We start from the raw sequence: 16,723 nt of genomic DNA, 5'->3' as shown, positions 1-16,723 counted from the left end.
CCTTTATCTAGAAATTTAGACTCTTTCAAAATTCAGGTTTTTTCCCAAATCTAAATTATTAAAGTGAGATTCTAAGCACAGCTTTCATTAGTTAATGATGAAAAACCACTATGTGACAAGGGCTCTAAATTAGAACAAAATGTGATGTGACATTGTTTCCAAAGAAGGTTTTGTAACTACTTTGACAAACTATTTTATGTTATGCTAGTGGTTTGATTTGTAAAACAGGAATTTTTAGATATGCTTGCTTTTATTTCCATGTACTCCTTTTTTCTGACATGTCCTGCTTTGCTTTGGAACAGGGGGCTCAAGGAGAGAGGGGTCCTGTAGGTTCTTCAGGACCTAAAGGAGGTCAGGGGGATCCGGGACGTCCAGGTGAACCTGGGCTTCCAGGTGCTCGGGTAAGAACACAGCAGTTTTTTGCTACAACCCAGGACAAATGCTCCTGAGCATTCATTGAAGGTGTCTTGTTCTTGTTGTTGTTTTTAATAACTTGCTTTTACAACCTGGAACATTTCTTTGTTTTTATGGGTTTGAACTGATTCATTACTTTTTAAATACTGTTTTGTTATTTTTATCATTATAGAAAACACAGTAACTCCTAGTTTCCCTTTTTCAAAGGCATGTGTATTAATATTTTTACCACTTGACATGAAAAAAAATCCTTTTTGTCAATTTTTATAATTTTTCTTGACTTGCTGGTAAACAACTTCTTTGACTTTTGACAAAGAGAATTCCTGATAAATTTCATTTTAACAAACTGTCACTTGAAAATTCGTTTGAACCATAGAATTACCCTTATATTCAGTTGTCCACAATGCTCCTTAGAGAGAAAAGGATTACACAAAAAGTTGCATGGAAAGATACATTTAGTTCAACATAAGTTCTTTAGCTTGAACCCAGTGTTAGATGTATGAGTAAAAGTTTCCAATAGCCCTTTCTCCTCCTATGTGAGAAACAGGCATTAGGTTCATCTTCGCTTCTATACTCTTCCCTAGACACCTGATGAAGGTGGAGTGCCAGCTGAATGAGCCATCAACATTGCTTTTAGTAAAAATGACCCCTGATTGTAGACTACATTTGGACTTGGAAGACTGTGAATGAATTATAAAAACCTGGTAGGAGGCATAGCTTTGCAATTCCTGAGTTTGCAGGGACTTGTACTGGGCATTCACCTTGCTAGGACAGGTGTATTATGTCCGAGGTGCTGTTACAAATACTTGTTACTTAAGATTTCAAACCAGGGTGGCTCCAGTACCCACCGTGTGCACTCATTCCTCACATCTGGCCTCCCGTTGTGGGAGGCTTAGAGGCTGCCTCCGGAGGCTGTGCTGTGAGGACTCCTCCCAGTGAAGAGTCCCACCTGTGATGCCCCATTGGTGTGCTGTATTGTTTGCCCTGTATTCTTCTGAAGCCAGGTTGGGTGAGGCCCATGATGATCCTGTGAGTTTGTCTAGAGGAGCCTGAAAATGGGCATTGCAAAGTGGAACTGGATCTTTTTAATGCAATGCTATTTTTACTCTTTAGAATCTTTCCTTCAATTGCAGGTCAGCACCAAATTGACAATTGCTTTTAATTTTTAGGGTCTGACAGGAAATCCTGGTGTTCAAGGTCCTGAAGGAAAACTTGGACCTTTGGTAAGTTATCTGAACAAAAGACCACCATCATAAATGTTTCTCAATAGACATACAACTTAAATGGTCCAATACGTATTGAAGGTTAATGGTTTTGATCATGGGGATGCTGATCGTGTTTACATGTTTAAAATGCACCCTCCCCTTCTGGAAGCAAATACTAGGGATCAGATGAGTATTTTCAAATTGACCAAAAATTGATCACATTTTTATTAAAATGAATGTTTGAGATTGTATTGCTTCTCTGACATCAGTGAAAAAGTTGAAATGTGTTTATTAATATTGGGGGAATTTATCTATTAGCAACATTCTCATTTCTTGATGTCCTTCTAATTTTACACATTAAAGAGATAAATAGGTATCAATTTTGACAGCTTATATATTTTGGGTCCTTCTCTTATGCTGTAAATGTGAAATAGAAGTCCTATGTTTTCACTACCACAAACAAAAGAAGAAAGCTTTCCACTATTAATATGAGAGTATAAGGAGACAGAAAGATGAGGCTTGTGCGTAGAATGAGAATAAAATTTCTGTTCTAAATACTCAAATGCCTCAGCTGTTTGTTTTAAAATACTCAACTGTTCTGATTCACTAAAATAAAAATGTAGCAAAATTTTGAACTTAGATAACTTTTATAGTAAGCAAAGACAAGTGACAATATGGGTGATGTGATATTTGGAGAGAACTTACATAAAATTTACATGGCTTCTGTCAATTTTGTAGGGTGCTCCGGGGGAGGACGGCAGGCCAGGTCCCCCAGGCTCCATCGGAATCCGAGGGCAGCCTGGCAGTATGGGGCTTCCAGGCCCCAAAGGTAGCAGCGTGAGTATAGCGTATAATGTTTGCATCTCATCATAATCCTCACTTGGAATAGGCGGATTTATAGCAAATTGTTTGAAATTTTAACTAGTTGGTATTGATTCCTTTAGGGTGACCCTGGGAAACCGGGAGAAGCAGGAAATGCTGGTGTTCCTGGGCAGAGGGTAATTATTCATTTTCTGCTAAAGAAAAAAAAAAAGTATGAAATTATCCAAATTCTCATGGTCTCACCTCATAAATGATCTCTCTGTGATGCTAGGGAGCTCCTGGAAAAGATGGTGAAGTTGGTCCTTCTGGTCCTGTAGGCCCCCCGGTATGTAATTTTTAGCGAGAATATATTGACATAGCGTTTTTCAGTGATGTTTGTCCAAGACTTTACTTATGAGTAAGTTTCAGGGGGAAGTGGATATGAAAGTACAAGATGGAAGAATTTCAGTTATATCATTTCTTCTGATTCCTGTGCTGGCATCTTCTGCCTTTTTAAATAGAATGATTGATCTTTTCATTTTAAACTTCTATGAAATGCTGATGGCAAAAGCTACCTCATCATCTCTGTGTGTCACAGTTGGAAATATATCAGCTGAAGAAAATAGTATCTGACATATAGTTTATACTGTATTTTATTTAAAATATGTAAATACTGAATTATACCTACCCTTTCTAATAACTTGTCTTACAGAAATTTATTTAAGCTTCTTTTTTTTCTTTTTTGGAGGGACTGAAAAGGAATAATACTTATCCTTTGAGGTATTATTTTCATCCTAGGATTTTAAAATTGTGTTGATCAGAAATATTTTGGCATATTTACTTGTTTTGGAATGAAGCAATTTAAATGTCATTCTAAAATGCTAGCTTTGCTTTCTTTAGTTATTCTAGTTTTGAAGGTTTGATTAATAATTTTTATGACACTAAGAAATAAACTGCAATGGAACTATTAACCTTTTCGATTAGGTTTTACATATGAAACTAGTGAACTTTTCCATGTCCAATTTATCCAATTTCCCTCCAAATTTTACAGTTGGCTCCAGACACTTTATGTTTTGATAAAAAATAGACACATGTCATCAGTCTCTTGGCTGGCATTAGAAGATAATTTTTCACCAACAGGGGCTTCAAATGATACCATTTGGTGACTTTTAGTACTAGTTTTTTATCTGGCTAAAGTGAAAAACTTGTGATTGGAAGGAATACAGAGAAATATAAATACAGGAAGCAGGCATAAGTATCTGGCTCTTGCTGTTCATGCTTTTCTTTCCTTCATGACTTAGGGTCTTGCTGGGGAGAGAGGAGAACAGGGCCCCCCAGGACCCACTGGCTTTCAGGTATGCACTGACTCAGCCTTCTTCCCCTAACCAAAATGCTTGTTATAATAGGACATGGCTGAATGATGTGAAATCCTACAATTTTCAAAGAAGTCATTCCTCTTTTAGTAAGTAGGATTTATATTTGGACAAAATCAGACATTTTTGTTCAAAGAGAAGGAACAGACTTCCTCTGAAAAACTGATCAAAACCCAAACCTATTAACAAGTTAAAAATCATAAAATATTCTTGACATCTCAGTAGGGTTTATTTAGCTATATTAAGGTTAATTTTATCAACACAATGTCTAAAATTGTTTGTTGAGTAGACTTTCATGATTTATGTAAATATATTGGAATGGTAGAGGTAGATTATTTAATAGCATGAATAATCATGATTTAGGGAAAAAAAACCTTTCAGGACTGACTTTCAGCATTTATTCTAGCAGCCTAAAATATTGTTCTCAGAGCCATTAAAAACTCTACAAATATGAAGAACCTACTGTTGTATTCTTATCTCTTTTTTACAAATTGCTTTGCAAATGAAAATCTAAACCTAAGAACGACTAGCTGCTGTGTTATGTTAAAAGATGTAGGTTCCTCATTTTGTTTTGCTTAACTTGGATTGAAACAATATCTTTTGCTTGAAAGTACAGTCAGGAACTACATGAATTGTAAAAGGTGAACTGTTAACACTGGTGGCCTATTAATTTTTCACAGAGTCACAATTTTATTTTCTTACTCTTGTTTTAGGGGCTTCCTGGTCCTCCAGGGCCTCCTGGGGAAGGTGGAAAGCCAGGTGACCAGGTAAATTTTTAAATAATAAGAATAGTGGTACTAAAAATGGCCGGCTTATAATATCACTTGTTATGTGTGAGGTTCTGTTCTGCTTTGCTCTACGTTTATTATATCTCTTAATCCTAAAACAACTCTATGTACTGTGTACTATTATTATGCCCATTTTACAGATGAGGAAAATGAGGCACACAGATGTTAAGTAATTTTTCCAAAGTCATAATGCTGATATGATTTGAACCCAGATCATATGCTTATAAGACTTGTTCTTAATCACTAAATATATCTTACTATAACTATAGAATTTTACTCAAAGCTTCATAAATGGTTATGAACAGAAACTTACCATTTTATTTCTATCATTTTACCAGCCCATAGGTTTATTTATTTTTCTTTGAGTGTTTTATTCATTCATTTAACTATTCAACAGATATTTGCTGAGCACTCTATGCTAAACTTTGCTAAGCCTTGGCCTTAAACAATTAAACAAGGTGGACATGGCCTTTCCCTTGTATTATATTCGAATAGGAGACAGAGAGTAGAAAGGCAGTTACAAGAGTAGCATGTACCAAATGCTGTGCTAGGGAGGTGCTGTGTGTGTGGAGACCTGGAAGATGTGCCTAATTCAGACTCTGGAGTTCAGGAAAAGTTTCCTGCACAAAGTAGTGTCTTTTGTGAGATCTGAAGGATGAATGATAGTAAACGAGGAGGAGGGAAGGTGAAGAAATGCTCCAAGAAAGGGCAACATGAAGTGCAAAGGCTTGCTGATCAAATTCAAGCACTAAAAAGATCTGCAAGTCAGGAATGAGGGGCACAACTTGAGGAGGGTGAAGATGAGCTGGAGGGCAGCAGGGGCCTGGTTCTGGAAAGTCGTAATTTGAGTCTAATTTGTTCTTTGTTATAAGAGTAATGGGAAGCTAATGAGGGATTTTAAGTAGAAAGTAATACTATTAGATTTGGGTTTTAGGACGATCACGCTGCAATGAAGACAGTACATTTCAAGGGAGAAGACTGGAGGCCTGCTTCATACAGTTATTATCTTTATCAAACAGAAGTTTTAATTAATCAAGTTTCCCTTAATTAAGAACAAACTTTTAACGAAGTCATGACTGCACTGTTTGAACCCACAATTCCTAGTAGAATTTTGTTCATATTATACATTCAACAAATATTTACTAAAGTAAATTGAATTGGTTCTGTTTAAAAGATCAGTACTTCATTGCTTTTCATTTTACTTCTCTCTTTTAAAAGTTTTTCACGTTCCACTATGAAATAAAGGCCTTTTTTTCTTATGTTTTATTGTCACTAAAAAGACTAATGCGCTATCTTTGTGAGATAATATTTTGCATGCATTCATTGCCAAAAATCAATCTTTCAGTACAATAAAAAGATTTTTTGGAAAAGTATTTCTATGCAATGTATGTGATATCTCCTCATTTATAAAGGTGTATATACTTTTTTTCTTCAGTATTATAGGCTTAGTCTTCTAATAGTATGTTAAAAGAAATTAGGTATGTGATCTGGAAGTATTTCTAATAAATACCTAAAATTTAGCTGAAAGTTTTTCACTTAAAAAAATGTATTTTCTAGGGCGTTCCTGGAGATCCGGGAGCAGTTGGTCCTTTAGGACCTAGAGTAAGTATTTTCTTCTTCATGATTAACTTTGTTTCCATTGGCTTCAGTTTCAAAAAGCATCTTTTGTCTTAAACTGGGCTTTATTTTAAGCATTAAAATTCTTCTCCTTGAGGAAAATCAATCTTATGAGAAATGTTTTGTGCTGTGAAACTGGCATATCCTTACTTCAAGTTTATTTCTTATCACTAAATTAGAAAATTGAGTCTTAATAATTGCTCATTATTAAATTATTCCCCAGTAGAAGCCATTTTTCAGATTTCCAGAAACATTTTTAACCCATTTTCAGATCAAGCAGTGAGACTGTTTGACATTCATATATTGTGCTAGGGAGAACGAGGAAATCCGGGGGAAAGAGGCGAACCAGGAATCACTGGACTTCCCGGTGAGAAAGGAATGGCTGGAGGACACGGTCCTGATGGTCCAAAAGTAAGTATGGTAGTGGGCGTGGGATTTTAAAATATCCTATGATGACTGCCCAATAAACACATGATGGTACTAGAGTGTATTTCTCTTGTTTTTGCAAAATATTTGATTATATAATTTCTTCTTTAAAAAATATTTAATAAGCAACTACTTGGCTTTTCTTTGGCACTGAAAAGTCAGTTAAAAAGGAGTCCTTTCTGTGATGGGATTTATGATCTAGTACACAAAGTAGTGATACATTCTTATATACAAACGTATTTCTAATATTTATTTATACAAATTTTATTAATGAGTTGTGTTAATAAGCAAAGGCAAGAAAAAGAAATTGAATAATTTATTAGGAGGTATTCCTAATCATATGCTCCATTTTCCTTAAGTTTCCACAGTTCTGCTTACTAAATATATAAAAGTATGCATTTTTAAAATCTAAAAGTGCAATATATTATAAGGCAAAAATCATTTCCTGCATTAGATCCCTTATCATCCTCAAGGGCCAGAGTGAATGGAGAAGATCTGCTTCAATTTAATTGTTGAATGAGCCTGAAAACCAGCTTAGTATCATGAATTCTTTAGAGAAAGAATGGAATGTCTCCTTTTTTTTTTTTATTAGAATTCTTATGATGTTGCTGGAAAAAGAAAAGAAAAAGGCAATTCTATCATTTTTATTTGAATTGGTACCCAATTTCCCCAAAGAGAAAAGCTGAAAACATAAACCAATAATCAAAGCAGCAAGATCTGATTTTTTTTAAAAAATGAACTTGGAGACAATTTTCCCAAATGAAAAATACAAGCACTAGGTTGAACCATGTGAAATTGCTGAGATTCTGTGATTTTTGACCTGCCGAAACAGGAATTCCATGTGGTTCAACCTTATTATATAGGTGAGCTCACTTACTGTTGGTTCATTGCAGGGCAGCCCAGGACCAACTGGGACCCCCGGAGATACAGGCCCACCGGGTCTTCAAGGTATGCCGGGAGAAAGAGGCATTGCAGGAACTCCCGGCCCCAAGGGTGACAGAGTAAGTTTGGTTCTTTAGTTCATCCATTTAGACTTTCTACTGCTAGTGATTTCTTGGGCAGACTTTTACTGCTACCATCCTGAGTCACAAGTCATTCATCCATTCATTCTTTCAATAAATAAGTATTGATAAAATATACAGCCCCAGGCATTGTTCTAGGCTCAAGGGGATACATCTATGAACATAAAAGATAAGACCCTGCTCTCCTGAAGCTTCCACGCCAGTGTAGGAAAAAGACGATTAAATGAATAAGTGGTGTTTTGTGTGTTTTCCCAGGGTGGCATAGGAGAGAAAGGCGCGGAGGGCACAGCTGGAAATGATGGAGCCAGAGTAAGTGAAATCATTCCTTTCAGCAGCTCGCCTTGGACTCCGTATCATCATTATCATATGAATTTGCCTGAACTTTCCAAAATAAGGTTCCTGTTTCCATGGTGGTCTCATTATTGAGAATGAAATAAGACACATTTTTATTGTGCCCATGAGGTTGGTGCTTTAAGTGGTGGGGCCCTCTTTATCATCTTTTCATTTTATATGCCATGTTTATTTGTATTAAAATGCTGATCTAATGAGTCATCTTAGACCTCATTCCAGTGCAGGCAAGTAGAGTTTTACAGAACAGCCAAAGGTCTGATAAACGTTTCTCAATACCCCGATGTTAGGGATGAGAAAATTACTGCATGATGAGTCATCACTGATGCTTTCATCCATGAAGAGGCTGAGTAAGTGACATGCAAGGCAGGATGGTAGACCCCGAAGCATTGTTTAATGTCATGTCAGAAACTGATGTTTAACAAGCTTTATGTCCTCAAAAATAGAATGTATTTGCAATTCTAAGGATAATCAGACAATCAGACTGATAGCATATTTTCATATATAAATGATTACCTCAGGTAAGAGCAGGTGGTTACGGTTGCTCACACATTCAGCATTTCCTGGAAATAGTTCCTAATATTTGATAAACAGTGTCTGTTTCAGGATGACATGGTTTGCTCTTAGCTGTCATGCTACGCCCTGACAATAGTAGTCATACTATTCAAAAAGAGATAACACTGAGCTCTGTTAATATTTTAATTCTGCCCATTGAGTCACTGTTAATACATTGATTGTATTAACTTTTGATTAAAAAAAGAAAGTGAATTATAGAAAAGTTTTAGTCTTAGTGTTAAGTATCCCTTTTTTCTTTTTCTAAAAGCTAATTAAAGGTGAAACAGTTTAGCACATTTTGAACATTAAATGTCTCTTGCCTTTTAATTAAATCTAATATTTGATTTAATATTTCAAAAACAGTAAGTAAACCTGGCTTGTTGTTTGCATTTTACATCATAGTTGGCCTAGAGTGCATCGTAAGTAGTGAAGTACCGTTTGAAGGAGTGGTGCAGTGGCAGTTTATTTTACAGGGAAATTTGAAATACATCTTTCATTCCTTTGAACTACTTTGAAGATGCAGTGTAATAGGATCAAGACTTAAGTAATGACTGCTTTATTTTTTGTGAGGGCAGTATGTTGTTTTAGGGAAGAAGCAGAGCAGAGCATTTGCTGAAATCCCACAGTAAAGGGAAAAATAATGTTTTCTCTGTATGAAAAAAGTCTGAATTTAATGAACTCATCTTTGGATTTAATCAAATTCTTTAAGGAAGGATCTTAGGTAAATGATTGGCAGAATATTGTTTCATTATCGATCCAGAGAGTAGAAGATCACAGTTTTCTCATGTCCTTGTCAAAAATATAAAAGTAAAAAGTCATTTTGTTCCTCAAGTTTCTTCAGTAATATATAAAAGACAAACGAGTATCTGGGCTGCTTATGAAGAGGGAATACACAGATTTCAGAGAGCAGACTTGTTTTAGAAGGGACTCCAGTATAGTGCAGCACTTTAAAGATTGTGACCACGTGTCAAGAAAAGGCCACGTGGTAGCCCCTACACTCTGAGCTGAAGATCGCTGGCAACTTCAGTGTAGCTGGGTAGAGCCACTCCTTTTCATCTCAGGAGAAATGCAGAAAACCGCATTCCACACACATTTCATAGCACAATTTCACTTTTAAAAATAGAGTGATATTTCACTGGTATAAGAATATAGTATTCTATACAAAAGAAGAAAAGCCTCCTTTCAGTTGATAGTCACATTTCAAATAGATATTAGCAAATTAAACAGGCTAAGAAACAGAAACATTGGAGGATAGCCCTAGTGTAGTACTTATGTTTGAAGACACAGTTACATATGGATGAGTTGCATTGGGTGAAAGAGATTAAAACACTTTGTGGAAAATCCAGTGGAAATTGTTTTAGACTAAATAGAAAAATACTGAGAATGTACAGATTGTAACATTTATAAGTAGTGTTTTACAAAAGCAGCCAAGCCGTAACAAAATAGCCCCTTCTTAGTTAGTTAACTTAAACATGGAGATTTCTGTGCATTCGCTTCCTCAATATGCCTGTGTTCTGTTAATTGACAGGGCCTCCCAGGTCCCTTGGGTCCTCCGGGTCCTGCAGGTCCCACTGGAGAAAAGGTAATGTCACAAGTTGTTATTTTGTGGACTCAAAATCAGAGCTGGCTCTTTTTCATTATGTTTTCTCTTTCATAAAATATGATAGTCGGGCTAGATCATCTCAAGAGTTCTCCCCCGTCTGCCCCACACATAGTGCCCGATGTCCTACAGTTGTATTATGTTTTGCTTTAGACAATAACCATCTAAAATCTGCTTTCCAGGGTGAACCTGGCCCTCGAGGATTAGTTGGCCCTCCTGGCTCCCGTGGCAATCCTGTAAGTCACAGTATTTTCATGTTCTTTACTATGAGATTGAGAGTAAAATGCTTCATCATTTTGTCTTGATATTTATATAAAACTGTGCCCATTGGATTAGGCTACTTATAACATCCTGTTGTTTACCTTTTGCTTTTCTCATTAAAGTTGAAAAAAAATCAGTGCATTATTTCTATACATCTATTAAGTCTGGGTAAGCAGCTCATTCACTAAATAATTAGAAGCTTCTTTGAGACCTAAGGCCTTGGAAATTTTTTTTCTTATGACCCTTGTCTCTATATCACTCTTAAGAGTCTTCCTCAAACACTACCTCCAATTTCTCCATATGTACATTTCCAGATATTACAAATTGCATAATTGTAGTTTAAAATACTGTTTCTTTTTAGAATAATGTGAGAAAGCTACAGTAATCTTTTGTCTTCTTCTAGGGTTCTCGTGGTGAAAACGGCCCAACTGGGGCTGTTGGCTTTGCTGGACCCCAGGTATGATTTTCAAATAGCCCTAATTTACCATGAATATTCCTTTTGTTACAGCAATGAATTTAATTAATTATCATTGTCCTGTGTTTTGAAAGTGTATCCAGGATTCTGGAAAGCTTATCATTTTCTAGGCAATATTTTCATTTTCAGTACATTTTTTTCATGAACTGGCCCTAAAAGGGATGAGTTTGTACAATTTTGAATTATATACTTATTTGTTATAATAAGTATAATAAAAATGTGATGGGATAACATTTTTTCAGACCGTCTCCAAAGAGCTCATCAGGGTTTTTTTTTCTTTTAGTCTTTAATACTGATTACAAAGTACCATGTTACAATATATGAATAGATTATATGTTAGCAATAATTACTATGAGAATGAAATAATTTGTCTATTAGTGTTATAATCAATTGACTATTTATTCAATTGATGTAGGGTCCTGATGGGCAGCCTGGAGTGAAAGGTGAACCTGGAGAGCCGGGACAGAAGGGAGATGCTGGCTCTCCTGGACCACAAGGTCTAGCAGGATCCCCAGGCCCTCACGTAAGTTAAAAAAACAAAACAAAACACAACTTGAGTCCAGTGCCCAGCGTTTAGACCTTGTGTTTAGAACATTTTTCTTTACTACAGTGATTTTTTTTGTTTGTTTCTTTCTATTTAGGGTCCTAATGGTGTTCCTGGACTAAAAGGTGGTCGAGGAACTCAGGGTCCACCTGTAAGTTGGTTTGAAGCTCTGGGGATTACACACAACTAATTACAGATAGCTAGTGCTTCATGGCCATTTTAAAGTTAATTTGAAGCTTTAACAGCAAAATTTTAGTTATATAAACTATTCTGTAGTGGAAAGAGAACTTAATTTCGATGGAGATCTGAGTTAAAATTAGTTTTATGATCTTGGAGAACCAGCTGCCTCATATGTAACATAAATAATATATTACCTATGGAAGAAGGAATGAATAATGTGAAAGCACTTTATATAATTCTGCTATATAAAATATTAATGTGATTTTAGCCCTAGCCTTGGACATACTTGTACATGTGCAAGATAAATGGAAAATGGAAAAAGAAAAATAGCCTCCTTCCTACCAATGAATCCAGATCTATTCTCAAAAACAGGATACAAGAAAAAGTGTATTGGTCATAACAAGGAAGTGAATAAAAAGACCTAAATATTTCTGTAAAAACATAGATCCCAGAAAATATATGTAATTAATTGTTATTTTAAAATTGCTTATATGATATTATATTTCTAGGGTGCTACAGGATTTCCTGGTTCTGCCGGCAGAGTTGGACCTCCAGGTCCTGCTGTAAGTCAAATCAGTAATTCAAATCATTGACAGTGGAGTAATTACACACACAGATGAAAATACACACAAACACACGTATATGTACTTATTATAGTGTGATACACATGTATATTTGAGCTATTGTTTGTTCTTTTGTTTAATCCCTTAATGATTTATTAGTCCATGTTGGCAACTCTTGTCCCAATAGTTCACACTGGAATGTTGTCAAAGCAAATCCATCTTTAATCATCCAGTGTCTCAGAGGAACTTACTTCCAAGTCCTTTTTAGCCACAATGTTTCATTATTACTTCATTTGGGTACTAAATACTAACAGTACTGTGTGCTAATAATCATTTCCTTCAGTTGGGCAGAATCTGAAATTGTGTTTCATAAATAGTATTATTTCATTAGAAAATCAGATCAGACAGAATAAAATATTATATATTCATTGTTGGGGCAGAGCCTTATGAAGTTTGAAAATTCAAGTTAGTTTCAACACACTTTTTTTTTGTAATTCCACATCACTTTACTTTTATTTTTCATTTTTTAAATTGAAGTATAGTTGATTTATAATATTGTAAGCACACTTTTAATAATGACTCAAAGGTAATTGTCTGTATGTAATTTAGATTTTTCTCTGAGGAGTGACTCTGTAGCTCTGTTTTTTCATTTTGTTTAAATCCACTGTGTGACCAATTCTCTCACAGGAAAAATGACCCTGTGAGGCTTGGGAATCTACCTCTGAGGCAGAGACCATCACTTTAGGTCCTCTAACGTGTCTTCCACTTTGCCCTCCTCGGTCTCTTTCTATGTTATACTAGGGAGCTCCAGGACCTGCGGGGCCCTTAGGGGAACCTGGGAAGGAGGGACCACCAGGTCTTCGTGGGGACCCTGGCTCTCATGGACGAGTGGGAGATCGAGGACCAGCTGGCCCCCCTGGTGGCCCAGGAGACAAAGGGGACCCAGGAGAAGATGGGCAACCTGTAAGTTTGGCATCTTTGTTCTAGACCACCTCTAACTGAGAGATTTACTAATAGAAACCCATGATAATGACAGCCACGAAAAAGCTGTTTATACATTATCTGGGCACTTTTGTAATCTTTCTAACGCATTCTGCTCTGTAGGTTTTTAATTTACAGTTCTCAGTTCTAGGAAAAAAGTATATGTACAGATACAAAAATGTAACAGTAATGGATATGGTGCTCAAAAACTAAATAAGAAAACATTTTTTGTTTACAAAATGTATTGTATCTGTACTGAATGAAGAAAAAATTTTTAAAGCAGACTATTTTATTTAATATCCAGATTTTTCAACATTAAGGTGTTTAGATAAAGCCCTATTTTGTTTCTTTATTTAAAAAATTTGTCATATTAAAAAGAGGAAAAATATTTGCCTGAATAGTTACCTTTTATTCTACCAATATTCACATTAATGTTCAAGTTCCTTTCCAACTAATGAACCATTCTCACCTTTAAATATTGTTAGAGGCTTAGTGTGAATTACACATTATGGCTACTCGTATATAGTGTGGTTTTATGAAACAGAAAACTTTGTCTCATACTGAAAAATCTGTAAAGCTATGATCTGTTGTGAAGTACTTGCACATAGTTTTCCCTGGAGAATTTCTCACTATAATTTGTCCTTAAAATTAGGGTCCAGATGGTCCCCCTGGTCCAGCTGGAACTACCGGGCAAAGAGGAATTGTCGGCATGCCAGGGCAGCGCGGAGAGCGAGGGATGCCCGGCCTTCCAGGGCCAGCAGTAAGTGACGGCATTGGTCAATATTTCATCTGGTTGTGTGCGTACTAATTTGTGAAGAACGAATTTATCTTTTTTTCTTAATAGATCTACAGTCTTTTTTAGACACAAATTCTGAGTTTCTTAAAAACCTTTTGACTTTAAATGTCAAATTCTTTACTGAAGTACCTTAGAATGTCTTTGAAAAATACATTTATTTAACCCTGGGACTAGAGAAGTAGACTAATAAGGATATGGATTTGGGGTGACTCTAAATCTTTCTTTAGAGATTAAAAATATCCAGGGACCTAGAGGAGGGGGATCATCTCCTGATGAGTGGGTAGCCTCTTTTTAAATAAACATGCCTAACAGAAACATCTGTATTTCACGGTTCAGAGAGTTTTCATAAACCATCAAAGGGAAGAAATAGTTAAGCTAAAGTAATATTGGAGGTGAAAGCGGGGTGAACTATAAAGAGGGATTCTGAAAGTGATCTCCTGTTCCCTGGAGTATGAATAAACGTTTGACTCACTGTTAGCTTTGAAGAGGCTGAATTTTACAGCTGAAAGTTTACATGCTTGAGGGGAAAAAAATGTGACGTTTTTATATGGAATGTAGACAGAGAGCTGTACTGCTGGGACCTTGGAGCTGGGGTCATGTGAATAGAGATCTGAAACTAGCAACCCAGGAGTTAAGGGATGTCTTACTGTTACCAGCCAGGGAAGCTGGAAGTAAAATCTCCCAATAGTGAGACCACACTGCCAGGGTATAGAAATCAAGTGAGCAGACAAAGCAGAAATGAAGAAGGATGAGTATATCTTACTAGTGATGCAGATTCAAGAAGGGCATCCAGAATTGATGAGAACGTTGGATGAGAACCCAAAATGCACTCAAGTTGGTGCTAAGGATACCTCTCAGTCCCTTTGAAAGGTCAGGATGAGTGTGATGAGAAGTGAGCATGCCTCTAAGAGGGCCCTACAGTGATGTGGGTGTTGTGGGTTAATGGACAATTATTACTATAGAAGAGGGACTGAGGTGCCAATTGAATAAACGTAGGCTTTATGTGAACTGGCATTCTTAAACTTCTTCAGAAGTGGTTGACATATTTACACTTTTATTTCAGGGCACACCAGGAAAAGTAGGACCAACTGGTGCACCAGGAGATAAAGGCCCACCTGGACCCATGGGACCCCCGGGCTCCAATGGCCCTGTGGGGGAACCTGGCCCTGAAGTAAGTACTGTAGTGAAAATTGCTCTCCCTCCTTATCCAGCTGTCATGGGGACAATTTTTTATTTAGAAATCAGCTTAGACATTTAGAAATTGTACGTTTGACCTGAAGGAAGTTTCCTAGTGATGTTTTTTGATGTATTTTTCTTCCCTAGAGAGTTGACTAGATGATGATATAAGGAAAAGGTAATGAAATTGGTGACTTTGCACTGACCTTCATCTAGTCTGGAGCCAAGTATTTTAGGTTGTTGATTTAGGTTGTTGCCAAATTGTTTTGAAGGTCAAAGGACACAGCCATTCATCTTTTCTCTTGTTATTATTTCATTCTGTAATGGCTTATTTGTCAAAATTGCCAAGTTTGATGGTGATATGATTAATATAATTGGTATAGCTTGTGAAAAAGGCAAAGTTAAGTACAGATCATTTTACTTAAATATCTCTATAAAGTATCATTATGGATATCATATTCCCTTAGGCTCTTTTGAGAGGAAATCAGCTTTTGAAAGGTAATTTGAAAAGTTACAGGTTGGAATTTCCTCTGTTCAGTGCTTTAAGGAGTAAATCACCAGTTAATGTCACATTTTCTTGAAAGAAACAATCAATAACTTTTAGAGCAATTTTTGATCAAATGGTAAAAATACAGTTCTTAAAAATACATCAAAATAAAATAGGAAAGGAAGACTATATATTTTAAAAAGTAATTTAATATCTAAACAGCTATTTTATTTTAAAACTTTAAGGATGTTATTTGGGTCAGTAAAAGTGAGGAAAACCATTCACTGGTAATACAAACAAAACATAAAATTCCAGGAATGTAATTGTTGTCTATTTATTTAAAAGAATTTGACTTTTCTTTCTTTTTTAAAAATAAAAAAAGTAGAAATGAAGAATTTAGATTGAGTGCAGCAGGCATACCAGGAGGAATATCTGGGGGCTTCCCTGGTGGCAGAGGACCCCCATCTGGTGGCACCTCCTCTGGACCTGCCATTGAAGAGGTTGATTAAGCCAACCTGAGCGTAGATTTGGGAGTTCCAAATCCACACCAAACACTGAAGAACCCAAATTTGAGGCAAATTCCAGAACATTTTTAAAGTAGAGCTGCTATAGTAAATAACTGGGCATTCGTAACTCTTGGATATGAAATATGTACGGCAGGGAAAAGAACATCGTACTTCATAAGCACTATATTCTAAGTGGAAAATACAGTGTCTTAAATATAACCGTATTTAAAATTGGCACCAGGAAGTGTAAGAATGTGTTAATAACTTCACAAGCAAATCAAAGTAATAGAAAGATGGCAGAAGACTTTCTTCTACTGGAATTTCCATAAATGCTAATTTATAATATGGAAGAGAGGTGGAAAACATGCTGTATTTTTTCTGGCAATTGGCATGTGATTTTTTTATTACTCAGTTAATTCACTTTTCAAATATGATTCTTTATAGGGTCCAGCTGGTAATGATGGTACTCCAGGACGGGATGGTGCGGTTGGAGAACGTGTAAGGGCAATTTTCTTGATTAAAAAATCTGGAGTAATGTAAATTTGAAATCTTTGTAGTACTAAAGATTAAAAAACTGTTTTTCTTCTCCCAACCCCAGTGCAGCC

At 36.1% G+C, this 16,723-nt stretch overlaps 1 protein-coding gene across 3 annotated transcripts in view; it reads left to right on the top strand.

Annotated features, from left to right (window-relative positions):
• Positions 1–16,723, top strand: part of COL5A2 (collagen type V alpha 2 chain) — a 288,171-nt gene that overhangs the window by 256,557 nt on the left and 14,891 nt on the right. For 2 of the 3 annotated variants that reach the window (XM_045520436.2, XM_010960025.3), the window contains 21 exons: positions 303–401; positions 1,584–1,637; positions 2,358–2,456; positions 2,564–2,617; positions 2,713–2,766; positions 3,722–3,775; positions 4,507–4,560; positions 6,139–6,183; positions 6,511–6,609; positions 7,518–7,625; positions 7,902–7,955; positions 10,078–10,131; positions 10,332–10,385; positions 10,814–10,867; positions 11,301–11,408; positions 11,527–11,580; positions 12,119–12,172; positions 12,974–13,135; positions 13,806–13,913; positions 15,013–15,120; positions 16,563–16,616. In XM_045520436.2, coding sequence (XP_045376392.2) covers positions 303–401; positions 1,584–1,637; positions 2,358–2,456; positions 2,564–2,617; positions 2,713–2,766; positions 3,722–3,775; positions 4,507–4,560; positions 6,139–6,183; positions 6,511–6,609; positions 7,518–7,625; positions 7,902–7,955; positions 10,078–10,131; positions 10,332–10,385; positions 10,814–10,867; positions 11,301–11,408; positions 11,527–11,580; positions 12,119–12,172; positions 12,974–13,135; positions 13,806–13,913; positions 15,013–15,120; positions 16,563–16,616 — 1,584 coding nt within the window. The remainder of the gene's footprint in view (positions 1–302; positions 402–1,583; positions 1,638–2,357; positions 2,457–2,563; positions 2,618–2,712; positions 2,767–3,721; positions 3,776–4,506; positions 4,561–6,138; positions 6,184–6,510; positions 6,610–7,517; positions 7,626–7,901; positions 7,956–10,077; positions 10,132–10,331; positions 10,386–10,813; positions 10,868–11,300; positions 11,409–11,526; positions 11,581–12,118; positions 12,173–12,973; positions 13,136–13,805; positions 13,914–15,012; positions 15,121–16,562; positions 16,617–16,723) is intronic. The other variant, XM_074364020.1, reaches the window with a different exon arrangement.

This window comes from Camelus bactrianus, chromosome 5, assembly GCF_048773025.1.
Source record: "Camelus bactrianus isolate YW-2024 breed Bactrian camel chromosome 5, ASM4877302v1, whole genome shotgun sequence".
In the NCBI taxonomy this organism is placed as follows: Eukaryota; Metazoa; Chordata; class Mammalia; order Artiodactyla; family Camelidae; genus Camelus; species Camelus bactrianus.
Note: the sequence above shows the minus strand (reverse complement) of the source record. Positions and strands in the feature narration are given on the sequence as shown.